General features: G+C 42.5%; 1 protein-coding gene across 3 annotated transcripts in view; it reads left to right on the forward strand.

The window, feature by feature from the left end:
* MTHFD1L (methylenetetrahydrofolate dehydrogenase (NADP+ dependent) 1 like) overlaps positions 1-20028 on the forward strand; it is a 213394-nt gene that overhangs the window by 98859 nt on the left and 94507 nt on the right. For all 3 annotated transcript variants that reach the window (XR_014786738.1, XM_084827831.1, XM_084827833.1), the window contains exons 21-22: positions 14980-15119; positions 18756-18797. Coding sequence is in view for 2 of the 3 variants with exons in the window: in XM_084827831.1 (XP_084683957.1) it covers positions 14980-15119; positions 18756-18797 (182 nt within the window). In the remaining variant the exon portion in view is untranslated. The remainder of the gene's footprint in view (positions 1-14979; positions 15120-18755; positions 18798-20028) is intronic.

The following is a 20028-nucleotide window of genomic DNA, read 5'->3' on the forward strand; positions in this document are numbered from 1 at the left end:
TAAATAAGCAGGGCAACAATATGCAGCCTTGTCGTACTCCTTTCCCAATTTTGAACCAATCGCTTGTTCCATGGCTGGTTCTTACTGTTGCTTCTTGACCCTTGTACAGGTTTCTCAGGAGACAGGTAAGGTGGTCTGGTACTCCCATCTCTTTAAGAATTTGCCACAGTTCGTTGTGATCCACACAATCAAAGGCTTTCGCATAGTCAATGAAGCAGAAATAGATGTTTTTCTGGAATTCTCTTGCTTTCTCCATGATCCAGCGAATGTTGGCGATTTGATCTCTAGTTCTTTTGCCTCTTCGAAACCCAGCTTGTACTTCCGATAGTTCTTGATTCGCATACTGCTGAAGCCTAGCTTGTAGGATTTTGAGCATCACCTTGCTGGCATGTGAAATTAGTGCAATTGTGCGGTAGTTTGAACACTCTTTGGCGTTGCCCTTCTTTGGAATTGGAATGTAAACTGATCTTTTCCAGTCTTGTGGCCACTGTGGAGTGTTCCAAATTTGTTGGCATATTGAGTGCAGCATTTTAACAGCATCATCTTTTAGGATTTTAAATAGCTCAGCTGGAATACTGTCATCTCCGCTAGCTTTGTTGTTAGTAATGTTTCCTAAGGCCCACTTGACTTCACTCTCTAGGATGTCCGGCTCAAGTTCAGTGACCACACTATCATGGCTATCAGGGACATTCAGATCTTTCCTGTAGAGTTCTTCTGTGTATTCTTGCCACCTCTTCTTAATCTCATCTGCTTCAGTTAGGCCCTGCCTTCTTTGTCCTTTATCATGCCCGTCTTTGCACAAAACGTTCCCTTGAGATCTACGATTTTCTTGAAGAGATCTCTAGTCTTTCCCATTCTGTTGTTTTCCTCGATTTCTTTGCATTGTTCATTTAAGAAGGCCTTCTTGTTTCTCCTTGCTATTCTCTGGAACTCTGCATTCAGTTGGGTATATCTTCCCCTTTCTCCCTTGCTTTTCGCTTCCCTTCTTTCCTCAGCTACTTGCAAAGCCTCATCAGACAGCCACTTTGCTTTCTTGCATTTCTTTTTCTTTGGGATGGATTGAGTTGCTGCCTCCTGAACAATGTTACGGACCTCCGTCCATAGTTCCTCAGGCACTCTGTCTATCAGGTCTAATCCCTGAAATCTATTCCTCACCTCCACTGTATATTCATAAGGGATATGATTGAGGTCATACCTGAATGGTTTAGTGGTTTTCCCTACGTTTTTCAATTTAAGCCGAAATTTTGCAAGAAGCAGCTCATGATCTGAGCCACAGTCAGCTCCGGGTCTTGTTTTTACTGACTATATAGAGCTTCTCCATCTTTGGCCGCAAAGGACATAATCAATCTGATTTCGATATTGACTATCTGGTGATGTCCATGTGTAGAGTCGCCTCTTGTGCTGTTGGATGGTAGAAGGTAAAGGCATACAAGACTGGAAGGTTTTTATTGTTGTATGCAGGGCCAGCACCAGACTTCAGGGTGCCCTTGGGTGTGGTGCTGCCAAAAGCACCACCCCCTCCTCCTCTCTGCTTTCACCACCACCCCACCTCTGTCTACCACCACCTCTGTCTACCACCACCTACACCCTCCACTCCAGTCGTTGCCATGGGCCTTCCCTCCACTTGCCACTGCCTACCCCCTCCACTCCCTGCTGTCTGCTGCCAAATGCTGGTTCTGATGAGGACCTTCCTCAGAGTCAGGCCTTGTGGAGACGGATGTCTCAGGAGATCACCTGCATTGTGGTTGATCTCCTGGGACACCTCTCCTCTGGAGCAGCCACCTGTCCTCTGTCAGCTCTGCTAAACAGAGGACAGGCAGCTGCTTCTGAGCAGAGGTGTCCTGGGAGATCACCCATGGCACCGACAATCTCCACAAGGCCTGGCTCTGAGGAAGGACCCCACCAGGGCAAGCATCTCTGAATAGCCATGCCAGGCACTTTCTCCCGCTGACGTGGCTCTCCATGGGATGGGTGGCAGTGGTGAGTGGAGGGTCTTAGGGGTTGGCAGGGATGGGCCTCTCTGAGCCTGTGGGCCCTTGGCAACAGCCCAGCCTTGCCAACCCCTGACACCTGGCCTGTACCTCTCTCTGTCTTCTATTAAATTTAAGTCAGCTGAGTGTTTAATGGTCAAGTGCTAGAAGCAACACAACTCCAAAGCAATGGAGGGACTGGATAGGAGAAGACAGAATATACCAAATTTTATCTGAAGACTTAACCAATTATTTATATGGCCACTGGTTTTATTTTCCTCTGTTTCTTTTTCATCCCCTTCCCCAGTAACATGAGAGAAAATTTCTGCAAATAATTATCTCTTGTGGGAAATAATCTTTCCAGTATAAGGGAGTCTCATTTGGAAGTACGTCATATTTTAAATGAAAAATAGCCCAGTGGGCTTCATTCTATCCAGCTGTTGTCTTCTCAAGCCAAGCAATAAGGGGAGTGGGATCATTACTTGATCTGATGCTAGTAACTGAGGTTATTGATGGGTGTAGTGATGATACACAGAGACAAAAATGGAAAAGCCGCAACTTGATGTTTTCCTAAAAAAGAGAGTTAAAATGCATTATTACTGTATAATATTCTTAATGCATGGATCACCTTCCAAGAAAATGACACTGGCAGTCAACAAGCACACTGCTATTTGTTTCCTTAAAACAAAAAAGCTACCAGCTCCAAATTTTAGACTCTAACAAGTTGTTTTAGGGGTGAAGCTTCACCTCCATGAAATAAAACATAAAACCTTAAATAAACAGAACATACAGAGAAAGACTCAGGTTTACTACTTTTTGTACACTCATCCAGGAGCTGCAGCCAATCACAAGACATGGATGATTGATGAAAACCCCTCACTTCTCTTTTGGATGTGTAGCTAAGATGATTTAAATGCACACCTACACTCTAGCCATATTTGGGATTTCACACTCATGTCATTACCACTGGAGGAGGGAGAGAGCTGGGCTGCTTTTGCTGGCCCTGGCCCACTATCGTGCCCCATGCGGGCCGCATGTCCCTGCCATCCATGGGGTGGGAGGAAGGTCTGAAGTGAAGTGCCTGCTTTACGTGCATAGGGCAGTATCCAAAGCTGGAGTCCACCAGTGCTCGTCAGGCTGTGTTAGGGGAAAGACTGCTAGTGTAACGCAAAGCTAGCGCTTCCTGGAGCAACCCTGGAAACTAGCCGAAACTAGCGTTTTTGGAATGGGACTCCCTTCTGTGAGCTCCACTGACATGTTCCGTTCCAGAAATGTTAGTTTTAGCTAGTTCCTGGGCTTGCTCTAGGAAACACTAACTTCCCTTTGCACTAGTGGTCCCCTGGCACAAGGGCAGCTTTGGATCCTGGTGACAGGCTCCCCTCGTAACTTAAACCCTGGTCGTGGAGGGTTCCCCACTTCAGACCTCCTCCCCACATACATACACACACAATGCGTAGGCTCCGGGGGTGGCAGGGGACACAGAGATGGGGGATACAAGCACAGCTGCATGCTCCTCCTCACACAATGGTGATTCCATGAAGATGAAGGCCCAGAAAGGGCTTCTGTGTGAAAAGAAGGGCGTATATGCCCCAGAACAAATTCAGGGGTTGGATCTGCAGTTTACCATTTAAAAATTGGCATTTTCAAAACACAGGCAGGTGGAGACGGGGAAGGTCTTGGGTAGCAAAAGAAGCAGCTGAGTGTCATCAGCATACAGGTGCTACTGAAAGCAGTGGGGTTTGATTAGGCTACCCGAGTGTAGAGAAAAACAGGATACTGAGAATAGAACCAACTGTAAGCCCAGAAAATCCCCTTTCCCTCCTAGCCACCTGCCTATCACCTGCAGGCTTGGCAGCTGGTAAGGACTGCAGCTGCCAGACAGGCTTTGTAGGTCGAGACCAGCGCCAGGCATTGGACCCAGAAACAAAGTGGGTGTAGTTATTGTAGTAAGAACTGCACAGAGGTAAGTGAAGTCTGTTCTGCACTTCAATCTCCTGAGAGATCATTTTGCAAGACTTGCAGCTGCAGCTGTGATGATAGTGCCAGGAAGCTTGCAAAGCGACACGCTGGGTAAGCAAACAGAGGAGGCCCAAGAAGGAAGGGGATGGTGCCGTTCCATCTCCAGTTGGATTCTCTAGTTCCACACCATGTATTACTGCATGCCAAGTGTTTTTAGAGTTGAGCCTCCTTGTTCTGTTACACAAAAGACTGTTTGCCTTTTGTTTTTTAGATAGATGCAAAGAACTTTGCATCTACCTGTGCTCCTACATGGGTCCCAGTTTACTTTTAATATTGGTTTTCACTTTTGTCTTTTACAAAACACTGATGTATATACTGCTCTGCAGATAATGGAGATATTTTGTTCATTAGGCTAACAAACATTGCTCTAGCCCCATTTCTCACAATAATTTATAGACCTAATACAAGCCACCTCAGCAGATTTTCCCTCACTATGAAATATAGCCAACACAGGGAAATTCTTTGTCTCCCACAGGCAAAAATTACTAGAGGTCTCTCTCTCTCTCTCTCTCTCTCTCTCTCTCTCTCGGAATTCATAAATCAAATCCAGCAACACTGTTAAAGGTACTGCTTCTCATAGCTCACTCCTATCAATTCACAAAATAACAGGGTTCTCCAGTTCCAATTAAATATGCGTGGGGTGGGGGGAATAGTAGTCGCTGTTTTTTCTGCCATTTCTGCCATTTATCTTCATATAAACCAAACTGAACATAAGAAATTCCAAGGGCAAATCTGCTATTCTGTTGGGGAGCAGAGAAGAAGACTGGAGCAGATTAGCCAGGCTAGAATACTGATGTCTTGTACATGAGATTCCATGTAGGGCAATGGAGGGAGGAATTTGAAGCTGGAAATGACCGCCCCTCCCCCCACTACTTTTCCACTCCCAGTCCCCCCCTCCTGAAGTAGCTTTTCATCCCCCCAAAAGGGCCATTGGGCTACTGTTAGGCATATTTGCATGCAGTGTGTAATTTGGCCAACCGTAACAACTGAAGGTTTCCATCTCTAAAAATCAACTCAGAACTGCTTTTTGAAACAGCCAGGTTTATGACATCATTGAGAACCAGAGCCTTTCGAGTTGCATCAAACCTTCTTGTTTATGCTATTCCTAGTCTTTTATTATGTCAGTATGATATGAATCCAAGTCTACATGATACAACAGGAACCATACAAAATCTCAGTGAACGTAATGATCAACACTACTTCTACTCCATCCATGAGTGGGCTTTTGTTGTGCAATAAGTGGAAGGCATTACTGGAATATAAGGAGTATATTTTTCCTGATCTATATTTGTGTCGCTGGGGGAAAGAGCCATTATTAAAGGAACGCTTTAGCCAGTCAGCATCTTGGAACTGGGATGCAGTCTTGCACTCTTGTGATTGATGACTTAAAACTTGCAGTGTCCTGGATGATTGCACCAAATGATAGAGACATTGATCATTCTGACTCAGTATTGCCTTCAGTGGTCTGACATCTGCTGATATCTTTGTGAACAGCAAGCTGCATCTTCTGTATACACACCATGTACGTGCACAGGTATTGGCTCCTCCTTTTTCAGCCATTTCCCCACTTCGATGGAAACTGGCATTCCCTACCCTGCCATTTAGCTGATTGGATATGGTGACCTTGGAGTGGAGGCTTCTCTGGGCTGCCAGTTATACGTACAGACATAACTTGTAAAACTATTGATCAGTCACCAACTCTGTTCCCCAAAAAGTGTCTTATCTTTTCTGTTTAGGAGCTGATTAGTCTTATTTTAAAAAGAGAGAGAAATTGCAGGGCTTTGGCCTTCTTGGAATCCATGCACACAATTACATGGGCTTTAAAAAAAAAAGTTAAAAAAATTTCCAACGTCTTGAGACTTTTCCATTTGTGGGTCGATTTTGGATGCTCTCCCACTTTTGCACCTTTTGCTTTTCGCTTTCTGATTATCTAGAGATCCAATAAGTGGTTACAGCGCTGGACTTAGACCCAGTCTTATTGGCTGACCTTGGGCCAGTTACCATCTCTCAGCCTAACTTTTACTTCACAGGGTTATTGTGAGGGTAAAAGTGTGTGTGTGGGGGGGGGGGACACCGTGTATACTGCCTGGAGTTCCTTGGAGGATAGGCAGAATAAAACTCTAAATAACAATAACATGTCAACAATAATTTGCATATTGTCAAAGGCATATTCATTTTCTTAGTAATTCACATGTTCCAGGCCTGTGAAAACCAACATGGTCTGGCTGTTCCTGTTCTTATGGAAATGAATTCTATTCTGCAATGCAATTGTTTGCTTTTCCAAAAATGAACCATGTTACTATTGCACATTTCGGTCAGTGTAATGTATATTTGATCTTCACATCAATGCATTTTTGTGAAATACAAAGAAATTGTAACATTGGTTCCTACCTGAACCAAATGACTAGATAATCCACAGATAAACAGTGCTCAAGTGAGAGTTCTAACACTTGGTTTTATACAGATGTCTGTGGCATATCGTACGTACATCTACATGAGTTGGGTCCTCTAGTATTTCGCGTGTGGTAAGGCACATTTTACTACGTCCCTGTTATCCTAGATTTCAGCGGTGTGTCATGGTACGGCCCCCACAAACAATTGTCCATACCTACTCTTTACAAATAGGGTTGTATACAACCCTGTATACAAATAATTTTCAGTGGTTGTCTGTTTTCCTCCTAGGATATGGAAGGATGAAAGTGCATGTGCTTACGGTTTTATGCACAGACCTCCAGCTGTATATGCTGTTAATTTGAAATCTTGAATACACTTGTGGTTGTGAGACCTCACTATTTGTGGCACACACATGAGTAACGTGGGACCAGCTGCCTCTGCCCCCCCCCCCCCAACTTAGGCTGGGGACTGTGTGAAAAAACCACCTTGCAAACAGTGAAGCACAGGACACCTGAGAAGAAAGGACCTTGTGCTGTTTCCTCCCTTCCATGGACCTCCTGTGCAAAATGAATGATTGTCATCCTGTCCTCTTTGGCATGTCACAGAGCAGGGGAGGACCAGAACCCTTCTCCTTGTGCAGCAGGTCTCTGGGGAATGAAGCAGCAGCACAGCCCCCTCTCATTGCACAAGCCTGTTCAAACTGAAACAATCCTCTCTCTCTCTCCCCCCCCCCCCTTATAGTATTTTGTGGATGGATGGGACAGCCTGGTCTTAAGTATTTTTACTAGGAAGTAAGGGCCACTGAGTTCAGTGGAGCTTACTCCCGAGTAAGTGTTCATGGGATAGTAGCTTAGGACCAAACTACACATGAACTTTGCATCTATCATGCAGAGTTTTTAAAAACTGAAATTGCACCAGCTGGATGGTGAGAACTGATAATGAATGGGATGGAATCAGGTATGCAAGGGAGATTTACTCCCTTACTTCATCCCTGAGGAAAATTCTTCTAAGGGCATCTCTACACCAGCCTAAAATCCTGCATTTAAAAGGGGGCTTTCTGCTTCCATTTTAAATACAGGATCACGACAACTCCCTTTTTCACATGCTTCCTTTTCCCCCACCCGCTTCCCCCTCCTTCTCTCCATATCTGAGTCTTCCATTTTTCATTGATCTTGCTCCTCTTCTTGCCGCTTTTCCTCTTTTCACACAAGTGGAACACAGCAGGGTAATTTGATAGCTCATTATCTGCATCTATTTAAAAACGGAACAAAGGACATTTAGGCAGGAGATGCCTTGAATGATCACAGCGTCATGTAAAGAGCCTGCAAACTTCCGTGAAGGAGCAATCTCAATCACAGGATAAAAGCTCTGTGTGAAGAAAGCCTAAAGCTAGTTTTTGCTCTGCAGGAAATCTCCCATTAGTGGCTAGGGCTACAACTCCTGGCTACAACTCCCTTATTCCAGGCAAAGTCAGTCAATCTTTCTCTTTCTCTCTCCCTCCTTCACTATTGCTGTTGTTGTTTTTATTGCACTCCAAGGCTTTGACACACAAATAAAAACGTTGCAGCTGTAGAACCTTTGGACTGCAGAACACAAAGAAATGGGCTGCAGCTGCTGGGAACCTGTTTTTTCTTTTTCTTTTTTCATATATATATTATAGTTTGCCAGACAAATCTTTGGCCCCAAGCCTCTAGTAAACACTTATTTGGTACTGATACGATGCAGAAATAGGGATGAGGGGGTAATTTGGCTTGAAACATCATATTTTCTCCTGCACAAAAGTAGTGTTTGAAATTTTGACTGCTGTTTCTTAAGAATAAGAGTGTTTAAAACAACCTTGATGAGCGCTCACTGAGATTTGCTGCTGGTGCTGTTTTGAGGATTATATCTTCCATGTGACACTGAATGTAAAAATCAAGATACCTTAATTTCTTTTAATAACCAAACCACAGTTTGTAACCACTGTGATTCCTTACACCTGGAATGTCCCCATACAGCTGCTTCGCTTGCTATAATGCAGCCTTCCTACCCTGGTGCCCTCCAGATATGTGGGCTACAGCTCCCATGATGTCCATGTGGCGTGCTGGCTGGGGATGATGGCAGTTGTAGTCCAACACATCTAGAGGGCATCGGGTTGGAGAAGGCGAAGGGTGTGAGTTGTGAGCTAGGAGGTCCCTAATTCATATGTCACTGAGTGGCCTTAGACAAAGTACACAGTTTGGTGGATTTGTTGCTGTCTGGAGAAGCTCAGGTTGCAGTGGGAGCAAGGAGTTGCTTCTACCAGTTTAGGCTTGTATGCCTATCTAGAAAAGTTGGGCCTGGCTTAAGTTACCAATACACTAATTACTTCCAAAATGAGCTACTGCAATGTGCTTTATGTGAGGCTGTCTTTGAACACAGGCCAGAAATTTCAGTTGGTGGAAAATTCAGCTGCTTGGATGCTAATGGAGGCCAGAAAATTTGAATATGTAGCACCATCTTTTCACCAGTTGTATTGGCTACCTGTTCATTTCCAGGCCTAATTGAAAAATTGGTGTTATCCTTTAAAGCCCTAAATAGCTTGGGACCAGGTTACCTTAAGGACAATCTTCTGCTGTATGGTTCTGCCCATACACTTAGATCTGCCTCAGAGGCCATACTCATGTGTCTGCTAGTACAATTGATTTGGTTGGCAGGCACAAGTGACAGGGCCTTCTCAGTGGTGGCCCCACTGGAATACCCTTCCTGTTAATTTATGCTTAGCCCCTGCAGTATATACCTTTCAGAAGACCTTGAAAATACATCTTTTCACTGCAGGCTTTCTTTAAGATTGTGTATAGCAGCTTTCCTCCTAGTAACTGTACACCAATCTGACACGCCTAATATACCTTGCATCATTCCTCTCTGTGACATGGTTTGCACATAACACTAACCCATGGTTTATTTAACCCATGGGTTGCTGAATTCAGGGTTGACATGATATGAGAACCCAACCATGCTAACAAACCATGGTTTATTAACCATGAACAACTTAGAAAGAGAACCCCTGATTTGTGGTTGGGTTGTGAACTCTGGGTTGTGTAAACCATGAGTTGTCATTATATTTGAACCCAGAAATGTGGGTTGTTTTGCCAGGCTACCGAGGCAAGGGCAATAGTAGTCAAAATAACCAGCCACTGCATGCCAGTACTACAGTGTCACAAAGGCATTTGGGGAGGCAAAAGAGGAGGGAAACAACCCATGAATTGAGAAAACAAATCACAATTTGTTTGACTGTTTGGCAGACGAACTCTGGGTAGGGCAACAAAGTAACAATTAACCTTGGGTTAAATAAACCATGGATTAGAGTTATATGTGAGCCAGATTTATATGTTGTTTAGTGAGGGCTTGTCCCTAAAAACCAGCTTATAAATATTTTAAATAAATAAATAAATATTGGAATGTGAAATGCTTTGAACCCTCAAGAAGCATCATATAAAGGCTAAGCATTATTTGTATATGTCTTTTTTACATGTCATTTTCCTTCTTTGATTAAAAAAAAAAACCTTATAGGATCACGAGCAGCACAAAAGTATTAGACATTGGCTGAGTGGGATGTAGAAAGAGTAAAAAGTTCATGGAATCATTTGGAACACTGGGGAAGATTGGAGAGCATTAAGTTCCACAGTTGGTCATTAAGCAAGAGATTTTGGGTCATGTTGTACAAACAGCTAGTTCATCCACCCTTGCTGTAGTAACAAAAATGTGGTGTCCCTTCAGATGGATCATAATCCATTCTGGTTTATTTTGGCAGCTGCTCAGTTTGGTGTTTTCTGCTTACAACAAGCACCCAGCATTGCTTCCCAACTCAAATACCTTGGATCCATGGGGTTAGAGTTCATGCGCTTCTGTGACTTTGAACTCTTCCTTTCTATGGTTTTCCTTTCTGACAGCTGCCTCAGGACAGATATGTTTACATCATGGGAGTAGATGGCAGTGAGCAATTCAGAATTTCCATTTCCTTTTGCATTGTTCTGGAATTTGGCCTCCACAGTTCCATGTCCTGAAACGTAGCTTCGTGTGCAAGAGCCTTCCAGTATGTAGGGTTTGTTTTTATTTAAGTGTGCTGATAGTAAATGCTGACCACATGAAGTTTACTTTCATTAAAATCCGCCTCTGTTTACAAGGAATTTTATTATGGGATAAAGTAATTTTCTTATCACCATTCCATTTGTATCCTTGCAAACTGCAACACATGGTCCCTTTTTGTAAGGCCCCCTGCCATTTCAAAACATCCACAGTTGTGTTCTGGGTTAATATGGAGCCGCTTTAAGCTGCAGCATAGAAAGTATAGTTGCAGCTTTTTTACTTTTATTTTTAAAGGCTGGAAAATCCATTCAGCAGCTTCAACCACTACACTGTGTGTTCTGATTTTTTTTTGTTTCCACATTCAGTATTCTATAAAAGAAGTCATATATTTCCCAAGAGTATACTGCATGTTAATAATTGCACTGAGAGAATGGACAGTGTATTTCAGGAAATGCTGAATCTCCAGAATACTTTGGCTTTTTAACTCACCAGAAAGTCAAAATAGGATTATAGGCATCAGTGTATAGTATCTACTTTAATGGAAAATAATTAAAGGCATTTCCTTTAATTTGGCTTTAATTCTTCCTCCAAGATATCCGTCTCTTTACAACCCTTTTCCTTTACAACCCTGTGTAATTCTGGACTTCTGTTTATTTCTCTAGTCTTATTCTTTGGGAAGTTCTCTTGAGATATAGTAATATTTTAAAAAGAAAAAGCAAAATCCTGTTTTCTGTTAGTCCTCTTCCTCAAAACATTTACATTAGTGCGATATACAAATTTAGGGGAATAAAATAATTAACTGAATTGCAGAGAAAATCTTTTAATGTTCACTTAGGGCCGAACATGTTACTTCCTTAGCAGTACACTTCTGGTAGTCTAAGTGAATACTTAAAAATGTAACAAGCAGATCTTCAAAAACAAAGAAACCCTGGAGGCTCATTTGATCCAGTCTGCATTTGGTGCTTAAAAATCAATTGCTGCTTCTGCTGCTACTAGTGGTGTGTCTGTGTCTGTCTGTGTTTAATTGTAATTGTATGCTCACGTTTTTGTAGTATTGTAAGCTACCTTTGTAGGGCCGTCTGCCCTGAAAGGCAGGTTAAAAATCTCAGTCGTCATCATCATCGTCGTCGTCATCTAAAAACACGCATATCATACACGTGCATATCATACACATACACTAATCTGAGAGTTGGGGTTGGCAGTGGGCCACTGCTGAGTTTACGATCTGTAAGGAACCCAGATTGGTTGCTGTGTAATGGGTGAAATTGCAAAAGGTTCCTTTTCCCCTACCCTGAGGACTTGAATTGTTATTGGTCCTCAGGCTGACCATGACATACCCAAGTATATCCAGTGAGTTTCATGGCTAAGTAGGGTTCTGAATCTGGGACTGTTACTATAGGTCTTGCTCTATGAAATGGCCCTATCTAGAGTGTCTTCTCATATGTTCTGCAATAAAGTACTTCCTGGAGTATTTTGAACTAACTGGCAATAAAACAACACTGAGAAAGACAACTCTGACAAGTGGGTATCTGACCCAGCAATTACACCTCCTGCCACTGCTGCAACCTGTTCTGGCTACTGGGAGAAAGCAGCCTGATCTACCTGTGGACTGCAAAGAGTCAAGTACAGTGCCCACCATGAGAAGGTTGATTGGATACCCTCCCCTGCTGCCCTTTGCATGGCATGAACATTTCATGTCTGTCTCTTCCCAGTTGCCAGTTGTGGACTTGCAAGGAAGAGTGGCCCTAAAATGGATCGTAAGTGAAGAGTAAGTTGTTTAAATAGAGGATCTAAGGATGTGCTTGAGTCTCTCATTCACACTGAAATTACTTTCACACGTTACTTCAGAATGTTTGACTTTGTCTGGATTTTGCACCGCATTTGTGTATTTTCATCATTTCTTACATTCTTTTTGAACCCCTTGTTTTTTCTGTGAATGAAAGCACCATCACCAAAGCACAGACATATGTGTTTGGGGCCTTGAAATGAAGCAGGTTGCCATCCTAGTTATAACTACATAAATAATCTCCTTAATCACGTAATTGTTGAACCAAGACTAGCTTGAATCTTCCTTGCCCCACTGGCCTTTCCATTTGCTTATATTTTCATTGGCACTCTGATTTGCAGGCAGGAAATCATACAAAAGTGATTGTGCTGAATATTTGAGCACAAACAGGTTTCAAAGAACATAGTTTTTGGCACATGGCTTTATCTTTACATTTACTCTCTGTTTTATTTCCTTTGCAGTTGGTAGGCTTCATCCTAGCAGCTTTTATACTGCATCCTGTTTCCTTCCTCTGTCAGAAGTTGGAGCGCTGGGACTCCTGACTTTTGTGTTTGTCCCACTTGAGTCTTTAGAATAAGAAATTTGATTCACTTCTGAGACTAGCCCTTCCCACACCTTCTTCCTTTTGTAAAATGCGGAGTTGAATTCTTCACCACACACACTCATTTTGTTAAATACCTCTGATCATTTATTGATCACCTGAGATTTCTCCAGGGGCTGCTGAAAGTAAGTGGGAAGATATGAAGGTGGCTGATAGTAGACAAGGATCCAGATGTGGGTAGTCCATCTGAATAAAGCAGGTATGGGGAACATCCTGCCCATAAGAAGTGCTCCTCTGTCCCACCAACTTCCCTGCCTTTTCTCCCATCACTCATGGGAGATAAGATAGTTTCCCTGCCCATGTTGCATGAAGACTTTTTAAAAACCTCTTTTGGTGCCAGTTGAGGCTTTTTAAAAGCCTAGTTGCAGTGAAGGGGGCAATTTATGGGAGGCTAGCTGCTGGGGACGGAAGAGTTAACCTTTCCCAATACTGTGACCCTCCCTCAAAATCACCCTTTCCCTGCTCTGATCAGGCTTTTAGAAGGCCCCCATTGATGCCAGTATTATAAAGTGCAGAAGTTGTGCTTTTGTCAGTAACGCTTGGTTTTGTTGCAGTGGGGATTACTCGCCTTTTTCAGAGTTCCGTAGTCCAGCGTTTTCTTAAAGACTGGATACATCCAGGGTTCTTGAAAGATCCTCAGGTTCAGAATCTGAGTCAAAGATTTATTTTTCTCTAGTTCAGGGGTGGGCAGGAGTTAACTGGCTGTCCAGTAGTGGACGATTGGCCAGTTTCCATTGGACTACCCAATGGCCACCAGCTGTGGGATTCTTACAAATGATGTTGAACTGGGTGGGCCTTGGTCTGATCAGGCAAGGTGGTTACTTATTTTTATGAGGATCTGTGCATATACTCAGGATCTCTCATTAGTTTGGCATTAAGTTGTTAAGAAGCATGTGTATGCTTGCTGTGTAAAATCAAAATGTATCTGTTGGCCATGGGGATTCTAGCAAAAAAGGAAGTGGGCTATACAAGGCTGACACCCACCACAGCTCTAGAAGACTGAAAAGGATTAGAGAAGGTAAAATTAAGCAAAGCACAGTTTTGTGTTTTACTTCTGTGTAAAAAGAAACAACCCATATTTTAATGATTGATTGTATTCACGATATCACATCTTTTTATTCCAAAATAATAATAATAACAACCACCACCACCACCACCACAACCTGATATTACTACTGCCCCTTGGTTCTATGTCCACCATAACTAATGAGGGTTAGAATTCCCTTTCCATGCATATGAGCTGGTGTAGCTCAGTCCCTAGGAGATCAAAATGTTCTAAGTTCAAATCTTACCTATGCCATAAAGTCACTGGGTGGTGTATTAGGCAAACATCTCTCTTAGCCTCATCCCCCTCACCCCATCTGCAATATGGGAATATTATTACTGAGGGGCTGATGTGAAGATTTCAAAAAAGATCATTGTATGGATCAAGACTTAGGGACCCAAACTTAAGTCCCATTGATTTAAATAAATCTGCTCTGAGTAAATCTGGATCAATCCCAGGATATGTGAAGCATTTTAGAGCAGCTTGACACCTGAGAGTTTCCACACCACCATAAATGTTCCCTGTGGCTTCTGGCAGTGAAAATTTGCTGCATGAATTTCCTGCACACATGTTAAGCCACTCTGCACATTATGCCTGATGTGGGGAAACCGTCATACATAAGCTGTTTCAACCAGCTTCCACAAGGTTGGGATAGAGTAGCTAAAATGTTGTAAGGAACTCGCTGTTTTGCATGAGGAAATCTTGCGTATTTGTAGTTTAAAACAGTGCTTGGACCGAATAGTACTAAAGATAATCCATTAATGTAGTTTAATTCATTTTCATTCTTGGAACGGGGAGGTGGGAGAGAAAACATATTCTGAGAAATGGGTGGTTGACCATAGGTAAATTTTCTCTGTGTAGACTTGTGTAAAACAAAAGCTAATGAGATTTTGAAACATGCCTGGAAGCATTTCCCACTCTGTTCTACAAAAAATAAATGCATTGCATGCCCTTATGAATGCATGATTATTTGTGCCAAGCACTTCCACTCAAAGGAGGGTAGGGAAAGCCCCTGAACACGTGGAGCTCTGTGCTGTTGTGATGACAGTCAAATGGGGGAAAAAATCCTTGACTCTCTTATCCTTCTTAACTTAAATTAATTCTTTATTCCTCATAGTAACTGAAGCTGGTTTTGGTGCTGATATTGGGATGGAGAAATTCTTCAACATCAAATGCAGAGCATCTGGCTTGGTTCCCAACGTGGTTGTGCTTGTTGCTACAGTGAGGGCTTTGAAGATGCATGGAGGCGGGCCAAATGTAAGTTTCTTTACCTATCTAATAAAACAAATGATAAATCTTTAGAACTCCCTAAGGTGTTTTTTCAGCCCTTATCATTTGAAATATGTATAAACATTTTAATTTTAAAATAGTTGGAATAGCTCTCAATTCCTTGCAAACTGATTAACAGACTCTCATTGAACTGACTTTCATCATGAAGATGTGGCATTATGTCTAGAGATTACATGACTTAAGACGTAGTAAAGAGGATAGCTCTATAAACGATTAAAATTTAGGAAAGGGAATTAAGAAGAACAATATTTCTTCTCCCTATCTGTTTTACCCTTGACTGTTTTACTTGTTACACTCCCATGGGTAAACTCACCCAGTTCCCATGTAACTGCTAACTATGGGTTGTTTAACCCATTGTTAGTTGTGGCTGCGTGGCAGCGAGGGTGCTGCCTCCCGTGTGCTCACCCACTTCCACTTTCCTAAACAACCCAGGAATGCCCCAGAAACTCTCAGTTTTTAAAGAGTTAAACAACCCAGAGGTAACCCAACAACAATCCCTTTGTTTGTTGTTTAACCCCTAAACAGCCCAAAGTTTCTGCTTTTGGACTTAATGAGTTCGTTAATTTGTTCCTAGGTTGTTTAGGAAAGCAGAAGTGGGCAAGTGGGCGGAAACCAGCCTGCTTGCTTGCTCCTGCATGCTCATCGTTGTTAACCAGGGGTTGTTTGATAGTGCAAACCAGGTCATTGTGTCCCATAGTCTGAACTACCATCCAGTGCTAGCTCTTACTGTTGTTTCTGCCATTCCCTCAGTTACCCAATCCTGTACTGCTAACTAGGGGTGCACTCCAGCCAAAGTTAAGCACTTTTAAGAACTTGAATTCAATGCAAAGAAGTTACTAAAATCTATGGAATTTAAAAGTACTTGTCTGGATTGTGCCCTGTCTCTGTCTTCTTTCGATCTGGATCATAGCAGTACTCTGGGCAGATGTATTAAAACCAAATCTCTCTTTCTTCCTTTCCAAAGTTCTTGCATTAGTTTCCCCTCCCTCACCCTGTCACCCAAGCATGCAGTCTGGCTTTCATCTTTGGTTCCTTGCTTTCTTCTTTTTTTTCTCTTAAGTTTAATGTCTTGCTAGAGCCTGGCTATTTTTCTTCTTCTCCTGGAGTTTTGCAACCTTTCCTGCCATTGTCCAATGCCGTTTATTTACGAACATTTATTGTTCCTACTTCAGCCATCTTACCTCTGTGCAGAATTTTGCTTCCAAGGTTGCATCCTAGCCACTATGGTCACATTCAGCCAGAGTGTCCCTCACTGTTTTTGCATCCATCCCACATTTTTTGTCCTTACCTTTTCCTCTCCCTTCTTTTCATTTTCCATGTTCACTCCTTTTCATTCCTAAAGTAGTGGCTGCACTATTTCATGCTAATATTCATGGTTCATACTCCCTCACAGAATGCATGTCCTGCTCCCTCCACCCCCACTTTTAACATCTTTCTGCAAACTACGTTTTCTACTTAATACTTTGCAAATACGCTCTCTTACCTACAGCATGAGCCTAGACATGTTTACTTGGAAGTATAAAGTCCCATTGATCTCAATGGCACCTACTGCTACGTGAGTATGTTTTGTAATGCGGCCCTAATATGATTTATTCTTCCCTTCACATCTTTACTGCAGAGACTTGTCATGGTTTTGCACCCAACAAAGCCCACACAATTGAGACTGAGAAATGCATTTCTTTGCATGAGAACTCAAGTAGAAGGAAGACTGCTCCTTTTGAATAGCTCTGTGCAGACTGAGCACTACTGCTGAGGTCTTTAAAACGTGTTCCAACTCCATTGCTTGGCCAAATGAGCCATCATTCAGTCTAAGCAAGAAAAGCAATTAGCCATACAATTCATAAATCAAATTATCTACCCTCCATCCCACCCGCCTGAACACTTCTAGTTCACTTTCCTGATTTTTCCAGTTGAGGTGTGCTTCACATGTGCTGTTTGCTTTCAGGAATTGAAATTTATTGACATTTTTGGGTACTTTCTGATTTCTACTGTGAAGAATTGCCAAACATAGCTGAGCAGATTTATAATTGTTAATAATTATTTTTGAGTAGCAGAATTGTTGAAGGTTTGGCAAGGAATACAAAGTGTGGGCCCAGTAGTTAGTTTTGCTGAAGGCTCTTACTGAGGAGACAATTAGAGGGAGCAAACCCAATAAAGTCACTTCTCCCTGTCTTCCACCCTCTCAATGTGGTTTTCTAGAAAGCCCCCCCCCCCTTGCATTCCTCCTTCCCTTCACCACTTTCTCACCATAGCTGTTCTCCTGGTCACATTACCAGCAGTATCAAACTCTTTCACCTTCCCTATCTTGTTATGGTCACATCTCCCCTTTTTAGAAACCAACACCATATGAGGAAAAAAGGCAGGATATAAATGCAATAAATAAATAAATATGACGGTAGCAGTGGCAAAACGATGAAAGTGAGAGGATGCTAAACAGTGTGAAGCAATATGCTGAAGAGGAGTGTGTAGAGCAGCCTTCTCCAACCTGGTATCCTCCAGATTTTTGGACTTCAACTCCCATCAGCCCCAGCCAACATAGCCAATGGTCAGGAATCCTGGGAATTGTAGTCCAAAACATTTGGAGGGCACCAGGTTGGGGAAGGCTGGTTTAGAGCAAGATAATTGTGGTTGCAGTTGATGGATAAGATGCACCCCTCTGCTGACCACATCTGTCACTGGAGCCTTCATTGGCAACAGTTATTTTAAAACGTGATTAAAATGGCGATTAATATGGGTTCCAGACTGATCTCTTAACTATGATTAGAATTTTATAGATGCTTGATGTTCAGCTTGAAAAAGGAATCCTTAACCATGTTAAAATGAGGCTAAGACAACATGTTACTTGGGCATGCTACTCCAGTTCCAGAATGACCTGAATGACATGAATGCAGGGATGGGGGCATTTGCAGGGGAGAAGCGAGAGTGCTTGACCCTTCCCTTTACTTGCTGACTGTCCCCTACAGCTTCTTTTCTCAGGTCATGTTTTCTGCCATTTGAGCTTCTTTCCCGTCACATAGTCTACTGCGGGAGAGGTGGCAGGCATGAGGGAGGGAAGGGGAATTTTGAGGGCAAAGCAGTGGAGGAGAGAAGAATTAAAACCCTTCCCTCCAAATCCTTCTCCCCTGCAAAGGCCTAAGTAAACATTAGGTAGGGAACCGACGTTTGCTAGTACAATGAGTAAAGTACATCCTGTGACAATATAACTTCAGTTTCAAAATGGAAGTAAAGTTTAGTTAAATGTAATGGTTATATTCTCAGATACGTTGCAAACTGACTCAGAACGTGGATCCACCACTGTTTGGTTACTGTTGAATTTGCAGAATACTAGATGTTGTTAAAACACATCACAGTGATCATCTGCTTACTCAGATACAGTAACTTATGAAAGAAACTCTGTGAAATGAGATATTGCAAAATTTCCACTGCTAAAGCTTCAAATGCTGACAATTAAAGATACGTGTAAAAATGCTGACATCTGTTGCTTTTAGAAAGGTGTCAAAACAGTAGCTTTTAAGGCATTCTCATAGTCTAGCAATCATGGAACAACCTTTGGGCACATCTAAATTATATGACCATTGTTTAACTACTTGTTTGTGATTTCAGGTAACAGCTGGTGCCCCTCTTAAGAAAGAATATACAGAAGAGGTAATGACATTTCCTGTCAGACATAGAACGTGAAAAAAATTCTGTCCCACAGTAGATGTTACTTTACAAATTATAAGGCAAGACGGGAATTAAACCTGGCACCTACAAAGGCTAGACTCCTGAACAGAGTTTTTGTGTTGCATTGCTGTATGAGTAATTTTGTTTTGTTGTATATGATGTTAATGTTTCCATTGTGTCTCTCAGCCACCTAATTGTATGTGAGCACACTAGTTGGGCTGCAGAAGCAGGATATAAACAATTATATAAATACAAAAATAGATGCAACTAAGTACTTTGCAATTAAAATTCATTTTCCTTCTTTATGAGAAATGCAAAGGAAAATATGTCACTTTACGAAATTTTCATGCTACTTAGATTTGCTGCAAGAAAGCAGAGTGTTTGTCCATGCCTTCTTCATTTATTTATTTATACGTATGCCATCATAAGATCTTGGAGGGAGTAATCCTATGTCCACTAGACGGGGTCTGGGAAACATAGGATTTTTCAGCTTCCTGGCTCCGAGCTCAGAGACAGGGCTCTAAGCTGAGACCCAGGAAACCATGCTCCCTTCCTCCTCCCTCTCATAGCCGGCGCAGAGAGAACTGTGCCGGCTGCCTCTCTGTGGCCAGTAAATGGAGTGTGGGGGTGGGGGAGCATTCCTGGGGGAGGGGAGGAGGCTGGGGCAGCTGGCTTATACCTTTTCCTATCTACTCTCCAGCTTCCTTCCCTCCCCCTCCCCGAAGCCTCCACTAGACACCTGTCTAGCTGAAATGCTGAGAGCAGAGTATCCTCTCTGCACAGGATACTCGTAAGCCTCCAAGTTCGAGGGCTTACGTGTACCCAGGGTGCAACCTATAGGATTGTGCCTTAAGTGACAGACAGACAGACGAAAACTAATGTAAAACAGTGCAAAATAATGAAGACATTAAAAATGTTACAACAGTAGAACAGACCAGTGCAATTACAAGTCAGGGATAGCCTGAGTGCAGGTGCATTACTGCCTGTCAGACCACACTTGGGAGTGTGTTCCAGAAGGTTTGTGCCACTACTAAGTTTTTGTAATCTTCATTTTTGTGTTATTTACAAACTGTTAAATCTTTCATGATTTAGATATTATGGATGGTCCTCTTACTACCAAAACCCATTGTTTATTTTTGGTGTTGCAACACTGCCTATGTGAACTCTTGTTTTGATGTTCAAACCAATCCACATTGCTTTGTTTCATGTCTCC

This window comes from Heloderma suspectum, chromosome 1, assembly GCF_057233095.1.
Source record: "Heloderma suspectum isolate Gila_16-S chromosome 1, 16-S_ref, whole genome shotgun sequence".
Classification (NCBI taxonomy): Eukaryota; Metazoa; Chordata; class Lepidosauria; order Squamata; family Helodermatidae; genus Heloderma; species Heloderma suspectum.